Here is a 25,647-nt window from a genome sequence, read left to right as displayed (position 1 = left end):
ATAAGTTTCTTCAAGCCATAACTGCCCGTGTAGATATGACAGTCATGACAATGCCTTGGCCTCTTTTAGAGCACAAAGAGAAATCCCAGTGGTTTCTTTAAGGGGAACCTAGAGAAACTCCGGGGGTCTGTGAAGGATCAGAATGGATGTACACATGGGAGGAAAATGGCAGTACATTATAGGTGCATGAGTAATCCTGCATCCTGGGCAGAGCATGGGTGGGGTTCAATCCTGAGTCCCGATTAACATTCCTACAACTCCTGAAATGTGCTGTGAACTTGTTTTGGTTTTTAAAATATTCCACAGCCTGCACAGTGGCAAGGTGAATTTGATGGTTGCATCTTCACTTGACATAATTTGAAATGTTTAACAATTATGACAATCAAAACACTGTATAACTTCTAGAGCATGGAAGTTTGTCTTTGGCATTGCCTTTCAGGGCAGTACTTTGTACAGTCAGCCTTAACTGCTATTTGTAAAAGACAGATAAGGATAATTGTTATCTGGGGAAAAAAAAAAGTGAATGGGCAAGTAAATGAAAATGTAAATTTGGTGACTGGCTAAAACCACCTCTGTTAGCAAAACAGGATACAATGTCAGGAAACGATCCAGAAAATAGTTTCAGTGTAAACAATCAAAGCACTGCTGAGCACTATCTCACCCTCTGATGTGCCTCTCCCTCATTGGAAGAAGCATGTCTCTACTTTCTCCCCTCTTTTCTCCCTGGGAAATTTAAAAATAACCCAGGACTCAGCAACATCTGTTTTGTGAATCTTCAGGGAAAATACAGGAAGACTCACATGTGAAACTGGAGTGCAAGGACTCCAACCTAAGCAAAGGGGGGGGGGGGGGGGGGGGGGAAGCAGAGAGAGAAAACAAAATGTGTTTTACTGTAGCCATTGCCTGATGCAAGGAGCATTTTCAGTTTTCATTCTTAGGAAAATTGGATGAACCTCTGTAATTTCAGTCTAACCAAGACTTTTCAGAACAACAGGAACAGTGCAGATGGGCTGGAGCTGCCAAGCAGTCTTTAATAGCTGTGTAAGGATCATCTAGAGTTTGAGGCTGGGAGGGAGAGCAGAGTGCCTTTAGCATCACCCCATTCCTGCCACACCTCGGTGCACCAGGAGGGGCAAACAGCAGTGGTGAAACACCATTCACAAGTGGATAGACACACAGCGGCGGCAGCCGGAGCTCAGGGCAGGCTCACACTGAGCACACCACAGCAAGAGGGTCTCTTGAGGAACCAGAGCTGTAACAGCACTGTCTTCAATGTGCAAACTCCGAGTTCTGGATGTCCTACCAGGAATTCCACAAGCATTCCAAAGGTAGTAAGATCAACAGTACAAGGCAGCACAACATTTGACGTGCACCTCTTACAGTCCTGCCAAAGAGAACTGACAATACTCCAGATGTCCAAGGTGTCTTCATTCACCCAGATATTAAAATTGAACATTTAAATGTGTTGTTGAATCCAGGTTGTTATGGATAGTAAACAGCTTTTGTTATTAAAGTTGCCTTATATTTTTTAAAAAGATATGTTATTGTATGAACCACCATATTTTGTCAGAGTTGTTGAATGATAGTTTGGAAGAATGAGCAGGTAAAGGACCCTAGGTGATTTCTCAGAAAATCCTGAGAGGATATTGCATAAGTTTTTATTTCAAAGAACATCATACAATGCCCTGCTTAAATTTCAATGAAAGTGAATTCTTGTGTGTTACTCAGATCAAACTTCAGACTATTCAATATAAATAGGAAAAAAGTAAAGGCTCCCACACTTGCATTAAAAATTTCACTCCTGAAATAGTTGTTCTTAAGCATTTAGTATCATGACTGCTCAGTTTCTCTCCCCACATTTTATGACAAAAATTAAATGCAAAATTCTGGTTTTAAAATGATTTCAAGTCTTTATGCATCTCTCCAGATGGAATGCTTGTGTTTGACTCATGTTGATAGTAACTGGCTTTCCCTGTGGATTACACATAGCTACAACTGTTCTACACATTGCATGTAATGGGTAAAGTTCTGCCTGTAAAAATGTCCATGGGCACTGACTTAAGTCACAGGTAATGACTTAATGTGAGGCCAGAAGTTAATTTGCTTTACACTGTTTTGTTGGCATACTCTAAGTGTACATGAGCATGATGTAATGACACTGTATCTGTGTAATGTGGTCACAGTAAAATACTTCACAGATTGCCAGCAGCAACTCTTGGAATTTCCTGACAGCTGAGTATTCTGGTTTAGCACTTAGATACTGCCCAAAAATTGTTTTTTAGTTTTACAGTCAGTTTCTGATAAAAACTAAAGTCACCGGTTGTAGAACAATTTTGGATTTACCCATGCAGTTTGCAAATGTGGCTATTGAAGCTGTCAGCACAATTTATCTATTATTTGTCTGGATAAATAATAGCTTGCTCATATGTTTGCAAAAGAACCTTTCTAACTTGGCTCAAGGTTGAGCAGCTTATGTTCAGAGAAAGAACAAGAAAATTTACTGGGATTTTAGCAGTAGTAGATGACGTTCCTTCCAAGATCAATCTTTGTTTTCTTTCCAAGCAGGCTTACTCTAGATAAGCACCATTCATTTCCTTATCATGTAAATTATTTACTGGAAATAAATGTGTAAGTCTTATTTTATCTGCTGCCTTTTATTTAATGTTATGTGCACATACATAATTCCCTAATTTTGACAGTAGTAAAATGATCCTCTTTTTTCCTCTCTTTCCTGCAGAGTTTACATGAACATCTATTTTGACTACACCTGATTTTTTTTTTAATATTCTAACTTCCACAGGCCTTCTGTACTTCAACAGCTTCATACAAGTTACAAAAAATTTTAGACGTTATGTTTTAAGGTAAGAGTTTCTATTTAAAGTCTTCCTGTTTCATTTCAATTCATGAATATTTTTTTCTTTGACAACATGTTAGTTTAGGAAGATTGATGGTTTTGCATTTTCACCCCTAGCAATGTGTGACTGGTTTCTGAAGCTGTTTTTTGACAGAGTAATTCTCTTGGACTGGCCCCATTTTTCAATTTCCTCTCCTTAAAGGATAATACAATTAAGCAAATAGATTGTTTTGAATTGTGGGTAGCTCCAGAGAACGAGGCTTGCATAAATAATGGCATGAAAGGAGGTAAGGGGAATCCCTGACTTGTGAACTTGCAATCCTTCTGAAGTGCACTGCTTTTTGTTTTACTTTTGTGAATGAATTCATTCTATAAACACAAATGGTGAGGAGAGGAAAATGAGATTACAGTACCCCAGGGTAGCTGGAAGATATTCCTGGAGCCATCCCATTATTTGAAGACAGATGGATTCCATTCCTGATAGAACACGCCCCATGTCTCTGGGGAAAGAATTTTCTTTTGTTTCTGCTGAAGCTTCTTTGGCAAAGATATCATGGGCCCACTCTCATGCATATTTAAAAGGAGAATGGGCCCCACGGTTTAGATACATCATCTGGAGGGCAGGGAGAAGCTCTAGTGTAGGAAAGAGAACCCAGGAAAAGCCACACAGATAACACACAACAGCAATTACCACAAAGTTTGCCTTTTTAAAATTTTAGCTTCCTGGCCTCACTCCCCCTCGATGCACTCTGATCCCCTATATGGAATTCCTTTTCAGTGAAGAACAGCAGTTGCCAATAAAGTAACCACAGGCTCATTGGAAAAATAAAAGTAGCCTGTAGTAAATAGGTGACCTGTAGATGTCAGGAATAGGGCTGTCCTTCCTTCATGGAGCAGGGGCTACTCACCTGCAGTGAAATGAACTTTAGTATGGATTCAGTACTGAGATCATGGTACTGAGAGCTTCTCACACTTCTTAGCAAAGGGAATTCTGTGGGGTTATTACCTGATTTGTAAATCTTTCCTTAAAAGCCACTGTTCATCTAGTGTGTTCGTGAACAATTATTTCCTGTTAAACATACTTTGAGAACTTTTTTCTGTCCCATTTCAGACTGTTCATTTTAGGTATTTTTAGCTTTAGTTTTTGAGCTTGAGAGTTTTTTGAGTCTTGGGAAAGAAGAGTTTAATAAGAAATCCCCTTGAAATTCTAACACAGCTTTGAACAGGGATGAGAGGAGGTCTGGCAATAATGTAATTCACAAAATACAGGGGTCTAGCTGTAGCCCTCCTATGCTTTATGTTGATTTAAGAAGCAAGAAAATACATACATGAGAAAAACGCTGAAAAGGAAGATTTCTAATGCTGCGAAGGTAGGAATGCAAAGGTCTTGCAGGCACCTCCCTTCTGTCTAGCCTTCACTTATCATTGTGTGGTTATTATACAGAAGAGAGTTTAATTTACATTGCTTGTTGAATAAATCCACTCTCAAAGATGTGAACTCTGTTGTTGCTATCCATCTGGGCAAACCAATTAACAAGCTTGCTGGGGGACCACTGATTACTGTAAGAAGGAATAATACTCTTTTGCCAGCAAAATAGGCTGCCAAAGCAGCACATTGTTTCAGCTCTCTATTCCTTTGCAGCGCAGTTACACATGCACTTGAACGCTATCAAAACCAGACAGACAGACTCAAGTTGCTTCCCCATACCCTTCCCATATGTGGAATAACTAGATTATCTTACTCCTCACCCTGAGTGCTTTCCTGTTGGTGATCAGCCCTTGAACTGGGTTTTACACCCACACTTAAATTCCACCACCAGCTCTTCAACCCCTTGTGATAGGACTTTGAGTGCAAGATAAGGCAAACTTCACTGAGAAGTTAAACACTCACTGTAGCATGACATTCTCTCCTGGCATGCTTATTTGTCCCAGAGAGCACCAAATTGTCCAGTTCTGACTCAGTTACTATATGTGCTAATAATCTGAATCACCTACTTGTTCACAAACAGTTCTAGGAATTGCAGTACTAGTCAAATTATTCCGGAAAAATAGCAGGTACCAAGAACTGCTGCATTTTGCCTTCAGTTGCTTATAATACCTTCACTGACCTTTGGTTGCCCAGATAAGTTTTCTAAATTAAGTCCTTGCTGCAAATTGAATACCAGCAAAAATGCTTCTGCTCACACTGTTAAAGAACAGTAACATGGATTATGCTTTCTAATGAAGTTGCCCAACGACTTGTAGCATAGATTTAAATTTGGCAAGCAAGTTGTGTTTTATGCCAGAGCTGTGCCTTTTGCCAACAATCTTGAAACGCAACCAAATTTAGTGAAGCTGTGAACTTCTGATGAGCATCAGATGTGAGCTAGCCTTGACCCCCTAGCTTCATTCTCAGAACAGCACACCTGGAACTGCAGCACTGCCAGTAATTCCTCTGCAGCATCAGCCAGGTTTGTCACACCAAGTACAGGAACTCAGAGCAAACTCGCAGAATCACAGAGTGGCCGAGGTCAGAAGGGACCTCTGAAGGTTATCTGGTGCAACCCCCTGCTCGAGCAGGACCCTTAGAGCCAGCTGCCCAGGACCATGTCCAGACAGCTTTTGAGTATCTCCAAGGATGGAGATTCCACAGCCTCTTGGGGCAACCCATGCCAGTACTTAGTCACCTGCATGGTAAAAAAGTGTCTTCTGATGCTCAGAGAAAACCTCTTCTGTTTGCTACCAGCCTTCAACTAGATACTGTACCATGGATCACCACCTCCAGGTTCAGATATTCAGCCTTTAATCCATTTCAGTGTCTGCTCATCCAGCCCATACTTCCTCAGCTTCTCTGCTGATGAAGTTCACCACACAGGATCTTGGAGGGAAAAAGATAGCAGTGCCCATTTTTCTGGAGTAGATTGAAGAACTGGGCTTAGAGACATGATAAAAGAGTATGAGATATAAGAGCCAAGAGACTGGGAGAAGAACCAGTACACAAGGGATCTCATCAGGGGTTTGGAAGAAGGGAAAACAGCAACGGATAAAATCTGCAACAACTACCATCAAGTTCTCCCCTCACATGTTTTCATCTAGCTAAGCAATAAATGACAACACACTATGACTGCTTATAGAGTAACAGAAATGAGAATTGTGGCATTAGTTCCAGGAGTGACCATCATAGACTGACAACAGAAGTCAGAAAAACCAAAGCATGCACAATGCAAAACACACATTAAGCAAGATAAACATAAGCACTAAGAAGTCAGGAAACATTAAAAAACCCCCAAAAACAGATGCTGTCACTGTTTAGTGAACTTAAAAAGTATTTTTAAAATCATCTAAGTAATTTTTTTCAAACATAAGCACATGACCAACAGGAAAATTATTTTCAGGTGCCCAATTTGAGATGTTTAGGGTATTTGCCAGAGTTTCCAAACTCTGCAATCAAACAACAACGCTATACAAGGACAGTTTAAAGCACTTCACTGTGTAAAGAACAGAGCATGAAATTGGAAGAATTAAACACTCACTTCAACATTGGCTTCAGATAAATCCCAGGTCAATAGAAATTCAGTCTAGGCAAATAGTTCTCCTAACCACAAAACTGGTTTCTCTCAAGTAGCTAAGTAAGCTACTTTTACATCAAGCATCTTTCTAAGGTTGCTTTTCAATGTTCACAAGTGAATAGCTGAAGCATGAATTTCAGCAGTTTAGAGCAGCTTAGCTTAGTTAAACTGAAGTGGTTTTAATGTCTTTCCCTGAATTCCAGAACTCAACGTACAATATGGAGATAATGACATGGAACAACTCTGACTGGACAAAATTAGAGTGAAGTCAAGTTCACCCCACTTAGCATCTAACTGGCCTGAAAAAAAATTTCAAGAAACTATTTGAATTCAACAATGTCCCAATGAAATAGGGAAACTCCACTGACTCCACGAACTTACTTGATTTACAGAGACAACCAAGACACAGGGATGCAAATGAGAAAGCAAGTTGGATATCAGGCTAACTATACTGTATTCAAGTACATTAACCATGGATGAAAGATGGAGAAAAACTGAGCAGAATGAAAAACTCACAAAAAGACTATACAGTACTGTGTAGAGCCAAAAATGAGCTAATAAATTCATCCACAGAACACTGTCCTTGCAAAACAAAGATCTGGCTTCCACAGAAGGAAAAAAAAAATAAAAGCTATATGACTTTTTAATTAAATATTGCATCATAAACTGTCCAAACAAACATATTCAACAAATTATTACAGGCATTTGCTTAAAAAATGTCTACTTGATTCTGGAACCTAAACATTCATTTGCAGTGCAAATTTTGTTTGAAATTGAGAAATTTCAGTGGGTTTATAGGATGGGAGGAAGCTGTGCAGCTTCTCACGGCCTTTTAATGCCCTTTTGTAACATGGAGATATCATTACAATATTGTTTACAAAGTTGTTTAAGTTTCAGGACTGAGGAACATTTAAGTAAAAAACACACTCAATTTGCTTGCATTCCAGTACAATTTATGGCCTACTTAGTGGCATTTGCTGTGAGAAATGTGCCATCTTGTAACAGTGTTCTTTTGGGGTTAGCCTGACTTTTTTGTATGACAGAATTGACATATCTGGTGTATTACAGATGTACAGTATGAAATAAATTTTTTGGCCTGAAGATGCAAATATGAAATTTTCCAGAACTAAAAGAATTAGTGTTTTCAGTCTGCTAGATAAACAGTGCATTCATCAAGGCCAGGTTGAATGGGTCTAGTGGGAGGTGCCCTTGTCCACAGCAGCCAAGTTGGAACTAGATGATCTTTAAGGTGCCTTTCAACCAAAAACATTCTAAAATCCTAAATCTTTAGACCCTAGAAACTTGAAATTCCAAAATTTTCTGAGAATTCTTATATAATTAATGTCATAGGTTTGGTCCAATGTATAATGTCCCTGACCAGACTACCACCACATTTCTCACATACACATATATAGGAATCAGGCTAGTTTTTCAAAATTTACATTAGGAAGGAGAAGCCTGATGTAAACAGCACTGTCATAGAGCTTGTTTTAAACAGTTACATCTGGAGGACAATGGGGTAGAGGTTTGCTAAGTTTGCAAACTACTGCTGTGAGACACATTGGTATCTTTAGTTCTAGTATATTTAGTTGACATCAGTATATGTGCAAAAGTAAATTAAGTTCCTAAACTTAGAAATATGTTTAAACAGATACAGTTTTGTGTAAATACTTGATACATTTCCCTAAGGTACACCACTGAGGAAATGTAACATGTTTTGATCTCTGGCGTTTAGGCCAGAGTCTACACAAACTCTGCAGGCAGGAAGCTCAGGCTGGCCAGAGCATGAGGCTTTTCCTCTAAATGGATCCTCACAGCTTATGGGGAATAAATACTCAGCTGAATCAAACTAGTCTGGTTCCTATTACACATACCCAGTCAGGCCACAGTAGAAGAGAACCTGGTCCTGAAAGTGGAACTTTTAACCTTAAAAATAAAACTGAAACGGTGCAAATGGACAGATGTACTATGTGGATTCGACTAGTTATTAAAATAAACCATCGATTTATACAGTACATTTAGTCCTATTGCTGCAGATGTACAAGAATCTTTTATTTAATAAATTGCAAGTTTTCTTTCCTGCCACTGCTGAATTATTTACCTGATGATTATAAAGTCATACCCTAAAGAACTCTAGAGAGTTACATAATGACTAATAAGCATTAACAACTAAGAAAGGAGAAGACAAAAAAATAAAAAAGGCACGTAAGTCAAGTCTTGTCTCATTTACTAGAAAGTGGATACTTTAAATCCAGATAATCTCCTGTTCATATATATTCATGTATGAACATAGCTTATCTATCTTTTTAAGCATCATGCATTGCAAATAGCACTTCTTGCTCTAGCCCAGGTACATCAATGTGAGTCTCAGAGAAAAAAAAAAACTAATGGAAAAACCAAGCAAACAGAAAAATATAAACAAGAAACAGGCTGGCTGTTTGAATCTGGGTTGTGGCTAGCAATTACTCTCCAAACTGAATAAGGAATCCCAAAGGAATGGTATACATTACCCAGTTTCCATTCGTAACCACAGGGCTGCTCAACTCCAAATGCAAATTTGTTAAAAACAAGCAAAATCAAGCCTGTCAGAAAACTACAACAAACCACAACTGAGAGAACAATCACATCCCTTAACCAGAACATCCTCCCTTAACCAGACTGGAGCCTAGAGAACAGACATCTTTCATCACATCTTTGAGCAGGCATTATTGAGTCTAGCAGAAAGGATTTACTTTAGCAGTAAGGTGGTGAAAGGTAAGTAAGATGGCTGTTGCTTCACTCTTACTGTTTCAAAGCTGTGGTTTGTAACATCAGCTCTCCTTTGATTTCCAGTAGATGGGAAAAGTCAAAAAACTGGGAAAAGTACCTTTGTGAACCCAACTCACTGCACAGAGGTTCTTCAGAGGTACTTAGTATGCAGCACTAAAGAAAGACTGTTGTAAAAGTGTTGCACCAAAACAGAAATAAATTCTTTTATCAGACTCTAGTACCTCTCATGATTCCCAAGTCAGGCCTGCAAAGACCAAGCATCTTTACACCTACTTCTGTTCATATGCTAAAACACAAGTGTCATGTTAACAATGTAAAGCTTTAACGAATATATACTGTATTTAAAAATCAGAGGGGAAAAGAATTAATTACTAAATTAAGGAAACTGCTGCTGTTTGCTTGTAAGAGAAGTCTAGTATTTCAGTTTTCAGAGGTACTATAGTAACAGAAATTTAAAATCGTACATGTTCTGCTTTACTCATTTGTTGTGCGAGACATGAAAAAAAGAAAATCAATAGCATCGTTTCCTCATCTTGCTGTAAAGCTTGCTTGATTTTTCACTCTTTTACTGAATGTTTTAGAAGGCAGATTCTTTCAAGACAAGAAAGTAGTGCAACCTCAAAATCAATTATGTTCCAAGTCTCTGGTCTTCGTTGAGTGTGCTCAGTTTCTCAGCAGGAAAAATAGAAGTGTCACAAGGGACTACTTAGATGTCTCTTCTGCTTTTGCAGCTATCCTGCAAATGTGCACCACAAGTACATGAATTTTTTATGCTAAGTAATCTAAAACCTTAATAAGAATTCTTAACTGTTATTCTACCCAACCTGAAAAACAATACAAACAGATACATTTAATTAGGCAGCCATCTGATCCCTTACACTGCAGAATGCAGTCAGGCTACTCTTAAAGCACTTGTAATCCTGAATCATGTAAAGAAATATACAACATATACTTTCCATAGAGTGCACGTGTCGTCATGTCATTATTAAATACACTTATCTAGTCCCCACCCTACTAGCTTCCACTGAATAAATCTGATTCAGAAAAGGCACTGGTAAAACTTGTTAAGATTGCAAAACATTGCAGCATTGCCCACCATTGTGTTAATAAAAACCACTTACCAAGCACATGCATAGTGAGCTTGTTAAACCCAAGTCAGGAAGGTCTTAAATAACTCATTCTTAATTCTGTAGGTTTTTTTTTCTATTAACGTCACATTTTATTAAAAAAATAAGTTTCCTATATTTAACATGTATATTAACTTGCTGTATGTGACTGAAGATCTTAAGACCTTTAACACTGAATGACAGTAAATCCCACACTTTCTTCACAGCTTTGAAAAACAGTAAAAGGGAGGGAAGATGAAGGGGAGAACAGGAAAGATAAAGGAAAAGGAGGAAGCACCAGGCCATTCCCAGTAAAAGAACCAAATAGTTCTACAGCATCAAAATATGGACCTGCATCACAAATAATAGAAAAAGGAAAACTACTATATCAATGAAATGTGGAAATATTCCATTGGGATATATTTCCACTGGGAAAGCCAAGCCTAGGAAGGAATACATTCTACCTGCAATTGTCTCTCCTCTATTTAAAAGAAATTATTTTCCTTCCCTCTCTTGTATAAACTACTATTCCAATATATCAGTTGCACTAAAGCCAGATACACAAGACCCTGCATTTCCACAATTTGGAACTACTTTATCCCTCTTTTTCTCCCACCAGTGGCAAGAATACTGGATAAAAATTTGAAGGAGGAAACAACTCAGATGTGTGCACATTACATATTTAATTTGTAGTCCAGGAAATTGCCCCTACATTCTTTCAACAAGAAAACTGCAGGAGTCATCTCTAACAGAACACATATATCTGGTGCTTACATAATCTCCATGGGGCCCAGGGTTTATGCAAGAGAAACCAGGGAATGAACAACTCCCCTAAATCCCACAGGTTATCTGTACAAAAGATTAGCAGCCCACAGTTGTATTGCTCTGTGTGCAACCACTCTGCCTTGGTGAGAAAATCCCCCTGTAAACAGAGGGTGTCACACAGAGTCCTCTGTGCAGGAATGCCCTGGAAGTAATGTCATTAGCAGCTGTATTTTCAGGGTTTAGTGAGAATGAAAACTCATGGAGGCCATGAAGCACTGGGTTAGATTTGATGTTGTGTACAAAAATAAAATCTCAAGGGGCCCAGAGTTCAGCTAATGAACTCTCTGCTGCTTCTCTTTGGGAGAAGGGAATGGTAAATGACACTCCCAGTAGAAAAATCAGGAGAGAAAATATTATCTGCAAGGAGAGATAGAAGACCCCTATCTACTCCCACAAATTCTTTCCTGGGAAGTGACACTTTCTGGTTCCCTTCACAGATATCTGTATTAGTAGAAAAATGAAGATATATATATCCTTGCACAAATCTTTTCTTACTTTACTCACTTCAATGCCAAAGCCTTTCTAGAACAGGGATAAAAGGCTACATTTGCAGTTTAAGCAACAATGACATTTTTGATTGTTGTAAAATCAAAATACACTGGAAATACCCAAGCAAGTCCCTACATTAGTCTGATGCTACGTAAAGCCAAGAACAAACAAGCAAGCAATGAACACTGGTATTTTGGTTTTTTGCATGGATATTAGAAAAAATAGTAATCATACACTTTTTTTTCTTTTTATATGTTCATTACTTAGATAAAGCACATATGAATGTAACATTCAGAATTGTAACATAGAAAATGTAATGTGGGCAATCTGCTATTCCAAGTACACTTACCAAAATACAATTTTATAATGAAGAAAGTCTCAAAATACACCTGTACAACAATTGGGATCCACAAAATATGATTTAATAGAGCCACTCAAGATCACTTCATTGAAACCACTTTTATAATACTGTCTGAAGAGTTACCTCTGGTCGAAGAGCACTCTCCCCCTTTCCCTAGCCTGTCCCACTAAAGCAAGGGTGGAATTGTAATGCATATCTTGTAAAGCCCCAGATCTGAAGTGCTCCTATGAACTATGACACTGCCTACACTTAGATACTGGGAGGATGGGAATCACCCTCTCGGAGGCCATGGTACATTGAGACACTTACCCATATTACTGTTTGTAGCGCAAGCAGAATAATCTTGTAAAGGGCAACTAAATAGGGCCAAAATATGAATTAATTATCTCACTACCAAATCATTCCCTATGTGTTACTTAAGCATGTAACATTAAAACTTAACTGAAAAAGGAAAAGGTAACCATTTCATCCTATATTTTCTTTATTTCCTTTATGTTTAGAAGTTGCTATTTAAGTTCTATTAACAGAAATACATAACAAAAGCTCCCTATCAAGTGGAAAAAAGGTAATTACAAATGCTGAAAAAGTTGGCCTCATTAACATATGTACAGACTCACTTAATACACATCTTTGTGGGAATTAAACCATTTTATGACACACATTTATACAGGCATTAAACATTCCCAAGTAACTTTGAGCAGAGAACACGCCAAATCTTTAGTCTGGGCAGACAAAAATGTAGATTTCAGTTTTGATTGTGGAGCTAACATGCAACAGATACAACATTCAGTCTGAACTGTTGTTGGTAAGTTGTTCTGTCTTTTCCTGCAAAATTGAATTTGGGTCTTTCTGTCCCTTCTTGTCCTTGTTCTGCTGTTCCTGGAGCGTCAGGATTATTTGTCGTATTTCTTCTCTTTTGGTTTTCATTCTTGGGCGTGGAAACCAGTCTGTTAAGTTCATTGGTAACTCAAAACTCAAAATGGGATTCTGAAAAAAAAGGTCATTTGGATATTGCAGTAAAGAGTTATAACCTAAATGACTGAAGAAAACTATAGTGAGGAAAAGTACATTCTTCCTCACTTCATTCCATGAGCATGGAACAAAATTTCTACCACATTTCTGTGTTTTGTACACGTATAATTATGGTAAAAATTAAGCTTCAGTATGTTACAGACAAAAATCCATCCAGATCACAGTCCTGATTATAAGAATGCCTGAACTATCTACTGTGTTTGCTACATCTTTGAGACTAAGCATTTGTTTGCATAAATGTAAAACTCTTCTAATTAAAAAAAAAAAAGTAGATACAAGACATTTTTTTAAAGAATCATTAGCATCAAAATTTAAAGCTGATCAGGAATCCAAAACATTCCTCTTATAAAATAACCTTTAGGATTATGACCAATTAGGCAAGACAGATTTAGATTTCACCCTAGAAAACAAAGCCCCTGCCTACCACCAATGCTTTTTATAGTCACATTCTGTTTTCTTGCTGGTACCATTCATCCAAATAATTACAATAACTATTATTACAAAGCATTATCTTCTCCTCTTCAGTGATACTGTACAACAATTCCACCCTAACCAAATGACAATTTGGGGAATAGTGCTGTCTCTCAAAAAAATTCCTTTCTGTATTCCAGTTTCCATCATCAGGGTTCTTTTAAGAGTGAACTAGATGCATCACTGAGGTAAGAGCAGCAAGGCTGCTTGTGAGAAACAAGCTAGTGACACTGTGCAGAGGAACATGTCGGTGATGAAGGCTGCAGCAGCAGCATGTCTGTGCTGCTGGGTGCGGGGAGCACAAGCCGTGCCGGGCGGGAGGCCAGCAGCGCTGCCTGCCCGCGGGCCCCGGGGGAGCCGCGCCGCCCCCGAGCGGCCCCTGGCGGCCCCAGGGGCTCCAACCCGGAGCGCCGAGCCCCGGCTGCGACAGCCCGCCGGGGACCCGCACCGCTCACCCTGCCTGACAAGCCAGCCGCGCCTTCAAAGACACACAGCGCCACTCTAGCACTTAAAACAAAGCCACGAGGAACAAAACGATGTGCCTGAACAGTTCACAAACAGCAGATTAAGCACCTGCTCCCATATACTCTGCGTCAAGTTTGTAGGGCTGGTGCAAAATGAGACTGTGAGCAATTTTCCAAACACAAAGCAGCTGAAATTGTTCACTGAGTAATTTCAAGATGGTCTAGTACTGTGCAGCCTGCTCAGATTTTCCCTGCTCACTGGAGTTATTTTTGACAGTATCTTGTGATTTGCTCTCTGACACGTGCATGTGTCGTGCCTCTCTCTGGCAGACAAAGCTGCTGCACACTGCAGGACTAGGCAGGACAAGGGGTTCAGCCTGACATTATCCAGCAACCAATTCACAAAAAGGAATGGGTTAAGATTAATAAAACTTGTTTGTTCCTTGTACCCCCAGTGAACAAAACAGGAGGCACTTGGTTATGGTTCTAAGGTCTGAGAAACTCACAAATAAAATAAAGCTTTTGCCTTCCATTTGCATTAATGCATTCTGCTAAAGCCTTACTGCTGTTGTGTAATGTATGAATGGAAGAGGGCTGAGGAATGTATAAGCTGCCAGCTTTTGGAGTTTAGAACACTGCTCTAAAGCACCAGGGATTCTAAACAGTTACTGTCCCATTCAGGCAGCATCTTACTTCACCATCATTTCTCCTCCCAATCTAGACCAGAAGGTGCTAATGCCTCCATTCAAACAATTCCTTCAATGGAAACAAAATTTGGCATTTAGCCTTAAGGATTTCACTTGCATGTTTTTTTACAAGTTAAAGATACCCGCAAAAGAAACATAAACCCCCTACCTGTGTCACATTTCTGAATTTATTCAGTCACAGTTCTCAGGGGAAAATGATCAACCTTTTTGTAGTGCATTTGTGGTTTAGATTTTGAACTCAAGTTCTTACTGGATGATTTTAAGGGGCACACAGCAGAAGAACAGAAAGAAAGACTCTAAATGTGCTTTGCTTAGATTCTCTCAGAAAATTTCATAGCTTATGATTTATGTACAGACAACTAAAAATGATAATTCGTTTATTTTTGAAAAAGTTACTCTGTGTGTTTACGTATAAATTAGTTTATAATGCATAATCTCATTAATTGAACTACACTAGGAGCTTTTTATAACTTAATCATTTTCACAGCTTATATTTGATTGCTGCAGGAATCAAAAATAGCTTCAAGAACATACATACCTCAAAAAAGCTCTCCACATACTGGAGGATGTACACTCCACAATCACTGAAGTTGTTCTGCTGTGGCACTTTTGGGTTGGAACCTTTCATGACATCTTTGGAAAAGCTTCTTTTGCTGCCCTTCCTGACTTCCCATTCCACCTCTAAATATCTACAATAAAAGACCATGCAAATTAAAATATTTTTTTATTCCTTGAAGAATAAAAAAAAACTCCATAAACCCCAAACCAAACTTTAAAAAAACCCCAAACCAAACAAAACATAAATCAAACTAAAAAAGCCCCAAGCACCCAATAGAAAACTTACTCCCTTAGTGTTTTCACAACATTTGACCGGGAAGGGCCTCTCAGTGAGTCCATAAGCAAAATGCAGGGCCTAATAGAGAACACAAGTTTTAAGTACAAAGTATTTTACAGTAGGTGGAAAAACACAATGTTACACGGAAATAGTTCATGGGGTGGCCTTAACAGAACTAGATCACTGCTAACTGGGATACCTAAACAGCAAGTCATCTACACTTAAACATACACTAAGTACACTTAGGAATGTTCTTAGACAATAAAGTACTGTCAGACAATTTGTTACAGCTGCTTAAAACACGCTCAGGTGTCTAATGCTCTTTTAGGTGCACAAGGTATCTGGGACACTGGCGAGAGAAAGAAAGGCACAGAGCCCACAAATGTCCTGCTGGAGTAGCAGCTTCAGGATAGATGGGACACTCCACAGCACACTAGGAGACATTAGGAAAGCATGTTCAAGAAGTGATCCCAGCCTGAATCTGAAATCTAGCTGGTAGTTGTACACAAAACACCCAGCAATTCTATCTATTTAAAAAATAATGTATCTCTAACCAAGTGCTTTCTAGAGAAGCAAGCCTGCTCAAGTCCTCTCCTGCACACTACAGATACTGGTATCCTATCACTCAGTCTAAAGCACACTACCTTTTCAGGAGCCACAAGCACAGCAACCTTATCAGCCACCTTATATGCACGCTGGATTTATACATCAAAGCTAACTCATACCAAAGTTCAGAATTTCAACATTGTATGCAGTATGTATTTTGAGGGATAAATAAATGTAATTACTTTCACAATCTCTGCTTTTTCTTATCCAAACATATATATTTTCTTATCTATCACATATACATTGAAAGTATCATTCAAAGAAACTTTAAACCAGTAAATTCAAACAAAGTATCTGCATGCATTTATGCATAGGTGTGTTTGCATTTATAAACTAATTTACATGTATGCAATTGTTTAGGCATAAGCATATAATCACTTGAGTAATGTTTGCTTGTACATTTTTTAATTTCTGATCAAAGTATTTATATAGGTACTGCTCTTTAAAACATTAAATGCTGTTTAAAATGCTCTTCTAAATACTGTAAAACTTTGTGGGAGGAAGTGACAACCTTTTCAAGGTAATTTTCTATTTTATAAAGAAGTAATTTTAAAATATATTAATAGTAAAATATTTAAGTGGCCTTAATGATTTTCATACTTAAGCATCAAAGATGTTATGAAATAAAACACTGGATTAAAACACTGTCTGCTGGAAGGTATTATGTACAGATAATCTCTCATCAAAATGGGACAAATTTAGCCAAGCTATAACCAGAAGCTCATGAATATTCTTAGAACACACAACACGGATGGACTTTTCCTTAAAAGCATATTAAATAATATATTCCATAACATCTATAAATCTGTAATTCTATTTTGCCTCCTAAGAATGTACTGTGAGTGCACTGTGAAAGTCTTCACCTTTCTAATAAACCTTGCATTCACAAGAAAGGAAATACAAAAATAGATGAATTATGAAAAAAATACAAAAGAAACTGTCAAGACAGCAATACTAGTAACGGTATTTCTGGACTTTGAATCATGCATCTGTCACACTATAATGCAAAGAACTGCAGTTAATATTTACTAAGGAATTACTCCTGGGTATCAAATATTGAAAAAGTTTTCAAATCCAGAAAAGATAATTTTTTTTTTTTTAAAGTGTGGAACACTTTTATTAGAGAAAAAAAACAGAAAGAGACAAGAAAGAGGAATAGCCACAGCACATTTATATAAGAAAAGGGGGAGTGAAATTTTTTCTCCCATTTTCCTTTACTAATTTGAGTAACATTAGAGGTTTTCTTCAATATTGATTTAATCATTTAGTTAAAAAATATCAATCTGCTTTTTAATATAGGATACATTTGAACATGCTTCTGCACCTTTTTGTAGGAATCCAAGTGCAAAATATTGCAAGAAACAATATTCTTCATTTGTCCAATTGCAGCACACAGAGTTGGCAGAAACAAAAACAGCTATTATTTCACTAGTAGTTTCTTTCAATAAATTTTATGGTCACTTAAGATTTTAATATAAAGCATAAAGTTCTCTCTCAAACCCTAACAGCATGCTAATTAAAGTATTTGAAGATTAATGTATGACTATTTCTCATAATAACTGTTTTTTGTATTTCATAAATTTCTATGAAATTTCTATTTTAATTGTTTTAATACTTACTGTTTGCAGATAGTTGGCTTCAGGTACCACTGTCCCATTTCTGAATTACAGTTGTCATCTACAAGGCCACCATCATCACTACTGTCTTCCTACAGAAGCAATGTGGTTACAGATGTTTAAAAGCTAATACTGATTTTTCAAACAGATGCAAAGGAAATCATTGTTTACTTACCATTTTCATTCAAGACCAATAACCAAGTTTAATAAATAAATTATAGATTTAATCTGAAATGATTCACTGTTAAGTTGACGAAGTTTTAGTCACATGGTTTCTGAAATTCATGCTAGAATGACATGGATTGAATGCTGCTATTTATTTAAGGACTGTGAAACTAAAAAAATGCAATTGACATTTTCAAAACACTGCTGGCTTAGAAGAGGTGAATCTCCATTATTTGGTTATAATCCAAATTTTCAATACTTTTCCTTGCCAGTGAATATTAGAAACTTGCCTGGCAATTTCATGTATGTTTTCTTCTAGGTGAAATGAGACAAGATCTGCAACAAGCTCAGAAATAAAATTCTTGTTGTGCTCCAAAATGCAACAACTTGGTTCTTAGGGCACAGAAAATTAAATCATCATGACAGACAGGACTATGGATTGCAAAAACAGTCATATCACAAGCCTGGAAATATCCTTCAGCCTTTTGCCTTCAGTATTGATTGCTATCAATGATATAGAAGTTTTATGAACAAAAGCACTAAATTGCTGTATCTAAAAGAATCCCACTGATCCATAATTTCATACTCTTCCATTGAGTTCAATGTTACTACCACAGATCACTGCTTTATGGGGAAAGAAGTGTTTTCCAAAAATTGGAATCCCTGTACTAAGATGATTTATTAACATTTTTGTGTGCACTGTGTACATTTCATTAACATACAGGATCCTGGTACTGAAATCCTCAAGCTATGCCATGAAATGTTATTGTATTAGAAACTACTTCCTAGCTTCTTCTACACTTTTGTTGCAGCTTCAACTCCTTTTTTGGCAGATGAAAATGTTGGTCCACACAGCTTGCCATAGTCATTTCTACACTTGCTTTGTTCATTCTAGAAAATATCAGTGACAGCTTCAGCTTGAATTAAGTTCCAAGCTACATGGCAACTAAGGGGCTTGGAATTTGTTTCTTTCCTCAAGGAATGCAGCTGGTCATATGCTTGCTTCCCTGCCTTCATGCCATGTATTTCAAATTGGAAATACTGTACTACTTATTCTTCATCTTCTGGAAACTCTAACTGCTACCAAACAGACAGGCAATTCCATCAGGCAAAATTCAGAATGTTTGCACAGGTGGAATGACAGGAGAGGTGGGCTAAGTCCAGTTGAAAACACATTTAGATTTCAACATCAACTGGAGCTTTTATGTATGTGTACACATATGCACAGCTACTTGGAAGTCATTCCAAATACCTGCAGACTGAAAAACAACAGTTTGTTCTGGACTCAGATATCCAGAAAAGGTCATTAACCTCGAACAAGAGCAGGAAGGCCAATTAGGAAGAGCAAATACCTAACTTCTGGCCAGCTGACATTGAACTTACACTTCTGGAAGCAACAGAGCTATGGAATAATGCCCTCATTATTCTAGCACTGAATCAGTCACAGACATTCTAATATTCAATCTTTCCACAGCTTTAAAATCAACATGTTTTCCAATATGAACAACAACAGTACTTGATTATAAATCCATGATGTGTAAATCAGATTAGGAGAAGCATCAATGAAACAAAACAGCAGAGTAGCACGTACTTAAAATGTGTCTGGTTATATCCAGGACATGCAGCTGAAAGAAGAGTAACTTGTTCTTGGGTTTAGTAGATGAACATGGAATAGGGGAGACAAAAGATAGCAGTGTACTGACTTTCAGTGTTCCCACTAAAATCACTGTGTAGTATTGTTATTACACGAAAGACTCAAAAAATTAAATGCAGGATCAGTACAGAAGTTTTCTATTAAACAGTTAAGTGAATAAATGTATAATCCTCCCTGTTAGACAATGCATATTCACAATCTGTACACTTCTTTTAAGCTGTCCATTCAAAATACAACACAACAGTTCGTATTTCCTAAATAAAATTGTTAAATTCTTTACCTGGTTATCTTGATCTTCAGAAAAATCTATAAGCTCATCTTCATTTAGTTTACTGCCATCAGCTGAGTCTTCACTATAGTTTAGTCTGATTTTGTGCAATCCATCTGTATCAATCACAGACAGGATATTTAAACATCAAATACTATGTTATCACCAAAGACCAAAATAATTTTAAGTACCTCAAATTTCCTCAGGATTGCTCACAATAACTGTGATACATATAATAATTTACTCATGCATATGAACAAAAGTGAAGAGCTTCTTCTAAGTAGCACAACAGAAATTATTTCTTACTGTGTGAAAGGCCTAAAAAAAATTTGAAGCACCTAGATTAAAACCCACTATGAAATTTCCCCATAGTTCCATGGAGTCTCTGTAACAGTCTAAATTGGTACTGCTACCAAAAGGGGCACTCTGAAATGCTCTCTAAAATGACCATTTATTCCTATCCCTAGCTGGCTCCTTTCATATCACCAAATACATCCATACACACAGTGGATCACACTGAAAAAGGTAGTCCCCAGCTTATTATTTTTTAAGTGGAATAATTTCCTCTGTTGGTTCACCATGAAGATGATATATGAAGACTTGTGCTGGTAAAAGGGAAAAGGCAGCTTGGGAACACACTAGTAGGGAGGACAGAACAAAGGATCAGCTCTCCTGGGAGCAGTAACTTAGAAATATTTCACAGTTTGTTACATAAAAAAATTACCTGTAAATTCATTTCCAATAGCCTCTACATATTTAGTCAGATATTTAGTGGGAAACAGCATCAGAGTAAAACAAACTATGCAAGTTCTAGCTATACCTGTACAAGAAGGAAATACAGACAGCTACAGGATTACTAGTCTTACTACTACCATACAAGACTTCAGAACAGATTCTGATGGAAAAAATAGTGAACTGTAGAAATAAATAGAAAGTAATTAATACATGCCAGCAAAATTCAAAATCTTCCTAAAAAGGGGCTATGTAATATGTCTAAACAATGACAAAAATATAACTATTGGTTATGGTGTCACTGGAGGACGTTATTACCTATTAAAGGAAACTAGGATTTCTGTAAGAACAGTAAATAGGGCAGTGAAGTAGCTAGTGAAAAAAAAAAAAAAAGAGAACATCTGCATTTGAGAATATTTCAAAAGATATATCAAGGTAACACTTTGGAAAGAGGTCACCAGTGGAGTTCCACAGGGACAAACTTGGTCTTACTCAGTACCTTTGAAAAGACCTTAGCATAAGAAGTAGGTCATATACTAATGTGACTTATTGCTGACAGATTTCTAAAAAATAAAGAATTGGCATTGAGACAAATCACACCTTGTTAAAAACCTGAGCAACAAAAAAAAAAGATCAGGTAAGTTATAAAAATATGTATATTTTGGATGACTTCAATTTATTTAGGTATGAACGTTTATAGATTCACAAGTTCAATACGAGGATTTAGTCTGAGATCAAGCCATCTCAGTTTAGGCTCCCATGTATAGCTAGCACCTAGGGGTCTCCATGTTAGGAAACCATAATCAGAGCACTGTACTTAACTGAACAGCTACTCTATTATCTGTTTTAGGATGAGAAAAGGAAGCCTCTTGGCTTCACTGACTACACTATCAGAGGCACGTGTAGTCTTTTGAGATCTTTGGATATCCAGGACTTACAAATGGATTTGGCACAGTTAAGATCCACACCCTTCTGGAGCAACAGATGAAGGCTGCTCAGATAACCCAAGGCAGAATGCCTATCTTCCATTTGGTTGAAATGGAAGTTTAAGTACAGTGCATCTAAATCTAGCTGCCTAAACATATCCTTAGGGTCTAAATCAGGACTGTACCCCCTGAGAATATCTGATTTAATGACAGGGTGCATCATCTTCAACAGCTAAGCAAGAGAGTCTAAACATTCGAGTTAGAAAATGACCATCAGTTGGCAATACAATGCAGCCAGAAAAAACCCACAAGAAACGTAATCCTAGCAAAAATCTGTCATGAAGCACATTCCAACTAATTACAGACAAACAACCAAGTAGCAGCATCCAAGACATGAGACCACATCATATAGAAGCAGTATCATAAACAATAACAATCACACTTAAAATGAAAAATTGACTCAAACAAGAACACAACTACATGCACCCCCAGCACCCTTCCAAGACCTTCTAGGAACAGTGACAATGTTGTCACAAATTAACACATTTAGAATAGAAATTTAGTTTATACCCACAAAGATATTGAAGTTGCAATGGCCTGCAGTATACAGATTAAACCATACGATTGGTAATAGTTTTAAAATGCATTCTGTACTGTATATAATTCCTTACTATGTAAACTAAGTCAGGAGGAATACTACTGGTGACTAAAGCAAAAGTTTTTCGCATAGTCAGATGTTTCCTAGTCTATGCCTTAAGAAGATCCAAATGTTGCAGTGAACAGAGAAAAAAACCCCTTTTTCTAATTCCTCCACCTGCCTTTAAAAGTATGCCAGCTCCTTTGTTCACCTGGGTACAAACACTGTTGCAGATTGGTGAGCGCCGACTCCACAGCAGCGGCCAATCGAGAAAGCCTCTCTAAATGTAACACAGTGGTCAGGAAGGAATTTTTTTTTTTAATAAGTATTTTCTTCTTACTCTTTTTGCATCGATTCTTATCAGGACAATAAAGAAATGAATAGTGTTGAAGCAAAACATCAAATGATAAAAGACATCGATATTAAAGCTGCTCACATAATCTTAGGTCAGTTTTCCCCAGCACATATAAAAATCCAAGGTCAACTACTATTCTTTCCTCAACAACTGCAATCTTGAGGGATGCAAAGTGGTAGCTACAAAATAATTTCATTTGAGAAAAGGCCATAGAACTGAAAAATTAATGTGATTTAGTAAAACAGTGTTTTATCTCCAGCCCTTTGCCATGAGTTATGCCAAGAGCCACAAAAACTTTTTAAATGCAATGGCTATGAATTACTTATATTTCAAGTATTTGAGGTTAAGCCATATACTAAACTTCTGAAGTTTATACTGCAGAAGTAGTAACAGATCTGAAATCTCCAAGTATTTCATTAAAATGTGCATATTTTTACAATTACATACCCATAGATTGGCTAGCAGCTGTGAATTCACCCTGTATACCATTTTCATCCAGAGTTCTATGGTCTAGTTTATGGCATGCTGATTCCACAGTGTTAGGTTCTTCCACATCACTGTCTATTTGATTCAGTTTTTTGAAAGCACTTTTTCCTCTACAAGGACTTCTACAACACAAAGATTCGCTGTCCTCTGTTTCAGTGTTTGGGTCGATTAAAGCTGTGCTGTACTTTTTGGTAAAAGTCTTCTTTGCTGTGGACTTGGAAGGCGAGTTTTGTGCATCTAATTCATTTGGCAAAGGAGATGGTGTGCTGCTCTCTCCATCTGAAGAGGAAGATTTCATCGGCATTGCAGCATTTTCATGATAATGGGGATTTGGTTCATATTTGGGTTTTTCTAAACCAGGAAAACAGATAACAGCCAAAAACCAGTGAGCGCTGTAAAGGAAAAAAATATATTAAAACCTTGCAATTACATTATTGCCCCCATAATTATTCAAAGATAAACTATACTAGCTGTTCACTTTTCTGACCAGGTTTTACTCGAGCATTCACAGGCTTCTGTAAAAGTATGATTTCTCCATGCAAATAATCACCAATGAATTGATTAACAGGATGCAGTTGGTTGAAAAAAGTTAACATCTTAAACATTTCTTTCAATTTCCTCACACTTTATACATATTTTTCTTTCTTTGAATTGAAGCTTATTTCTTTTTTAACATTTTCTTCATTGATGCATGAATCAGAGATTGTAGAGTTCATGTTTAGTGGCTGTTTGAAGTTTCCTAGTAGTTCATCACTAGCAACACACGTAGTCAGATATAATGGTATGGCTGAATTGCCCACACTCTTCCACCTATGAGATCTTCCAACTGTATTTAACACTTCACATTTTTAAAGAAATCTTGTCAACAGTGAGTTAAAGGAGAGAAAAAGAGCATTTGTAATGCCATCACAATGGCTCTGCTGTATCACTCACCTTTCACAGAACTCACATTCTAACTTTTCCAAATCAAAAACAGCTACATCCCCCAACACAAAGTGTAACTTTTGCAAGTTTCCTCCTATTTTTTGCTTCTTTAGGCTTCACTGACTTGCCACTCAATCAGAACTAAAGCAGCAACAAATTCAAGGACCAAGGCATTACGAATGGATTTTGATTGTCCAATTCAGAAATTTTCTGAGGGATCTTTGATTGTATACAGCAAATAACAAAACAGAAGCTGTTTATTATACAGGTGAAGTCACTTCAATGTGTTTTAGGAGATAAAAGTAGTAGCTAAAATGCATGTCAAACTGCCATACTAAAAAAATAATCAGATGGTTATGAAGCCTAAACTCCATCAAAACATAATGGCAGTTAAAGTAAGTGGCCATTGAAAGCAGCATGTGTGGTATGGTTTGTCTTGAATGATTCACCACACCTAACAAACGAATGTATTAAGTACTGCCCAATCCTGGAATGTGTGTGTACTCTATTAACAGAGACCTTATATACCAATTATGTCAGCAGACTAGCATATTAACCTGGATGTAAAAAGAGAACAGCCTGTAACTTCCAAGAGAACAATCTGTTTTCACTGGAGACTTGAACAAGAAGGACTGTACAGCCAAAGGACACTGACATAGTCATGGTTAAATCAAGATACACTGTTCTGAAGTTGATTCTGCCCTAGAGTCGACCTGCTCCAGGTTCTGCAGGTTGACAGCTGGTTAGATGATAAGTCTACATTCCCTAAACTAGTAATTATGAGATAGTCTGGAAAAACTTGTTGGAACTAGATACCAAAACCCCACAACTCCCCATCTACCACTTTCTCATCCCCTGGCAAATTTGTTATTTTTCTGCTCTGCAATATTCTTACTGTAATTACCAGGAAACCACTGTTGCAAATGAATGTCCTATCACCACTTGACAAGCTTCAGCTTAAGGTGAAGGGACAGTTCCAAACAGTGTGACAGGATTATATCCAGATGATAGATGCACACCAGGAGTACACCTTCCATGCTCTAATCACAACTGGATGAGTCCATGACACCAAGCTACTCTAACCCGAAATCACCAACTCACACATGGTATGAATGTTATGTCTTCAGTACCAACTGTTATGTTCTACTTGCTGAGACAGACATTGCTTCAGTTCCTCAGTAAACAAACAAGACAGTGAAAACTACTGTGTTTTAAGTTACTAGCAGTGTAAGTAACTCTTATAAAACCACAGAACTATTTGTTTTCCTTTTCAGGTGACTTCTAATTCACACTCATTTCTCCTCTACATAGCCTCATTTCTCCTATGCATAACCCATGTGCATATGTGAATGACACATGAGAGGATGGTGGGAAGTGAACTATATTAACAAGTGCAAAGGCAGCTTAAAATTTAAATGACAGATAATTCAAGGTTTTGGTACTTGAAGTTTCATGGGACAAGAATGGCAAGCATGAAGTCTGCAGTGGACAGGGACCTGCAGGGACCTTACATCTGAGTCATGAAAATCTCCTAGATCTGGATGTCTTGCCAGAAGTCATGGTATGTCTAAAACTAAAGTTAGTGCTGATGAACACCTTTCTTGGGGAAATACAACTTTATAAAAAGGACAAAAAGATCTGTGCATGGCCAGTTATCTCATAACTGCCTAGCCTCACTGCTAGCCAAACTGCTAGCCTCAGAATTCAGCTGGAGAGGAGGCAGGAAAACTAGAAGATTCAGAAATTTGCCTCCCACTGCACAATGGCATGGTATCTAGATAAATCACTTTTTATTAAAAAAAAAAAAAAAGCCCTCT

At 37.5% G+C, this 25,647-nt stretch overlaps 1 protein-coding gene across 9 annotated transcripts in view; it reads right to left on the bottom strand.

The window, feature by feature from the left end:
• Positions 1-12,415: 12,415 nt before the first annotated feature.
• Positions 12,416-25,647, bottom strand: part of SENP6 (SUMO specific peptidase 6) — a 70,727-nt gene continuing 57,495 nt past the window's right edge. For 5 of the 9 annotated variants that reach the window (XM_079298986.1, XM_079298981.1, XM_079298982.1 and 2 more), the window contains 7 exons: positions 22,868-23,298; positions 22,247-22,345; positions 19,783-19,886; positions 17,687-17,775; positions 15,471-15,539; positions 15,165-15,315; positions 12,416-12,939 (listed from right to left, as the gene is read on the bottom strand). In XM_079298986.1, coding sequence (XP_079155112.1) covers positions 12,739-12,939; positions 15,165-15,315; positions 15,471-15,539; positions 17,687-17,775; positions 19,783-19,886; positions 22,247-22,345; positions 22,868-23,298 — 1,144 coding nt within the window. In that variant the 3' untranslated portion in view covers positions 12,416-12,738. The remainder of the gene's footprint in view (positions 12,940-15,164; positions 15,316-15,470; positions 15,540-17,686; positions 17,776-19,782; positions 19,887-22,246; positions 22,346-22,867; positions 23,299-25,647) is intronic. The other 4 variants (XM_079298987.1, XM_079298988.1, XM_079298984.1 and 1 more) reach the window with 1 other exon arrangement.

The sequence above is a fragment of the Erithacus rubecula genome (assembly GCF_903797595.1).
Source record: "Erithacus rubecula genome assembly, chromosome: 2".
Taxonomy (NCBI): Eukaryota; Metazoa; Chordata; class Aves; order Passeriformes; family Muscicapidae; genus Erithacus; species Erithacus rubecula.
The sequence above is the reverse complement of the archived record's forward strand: the minus strand, read 5'-3'. Positions and strand labels throughout refer to the sequence as shown.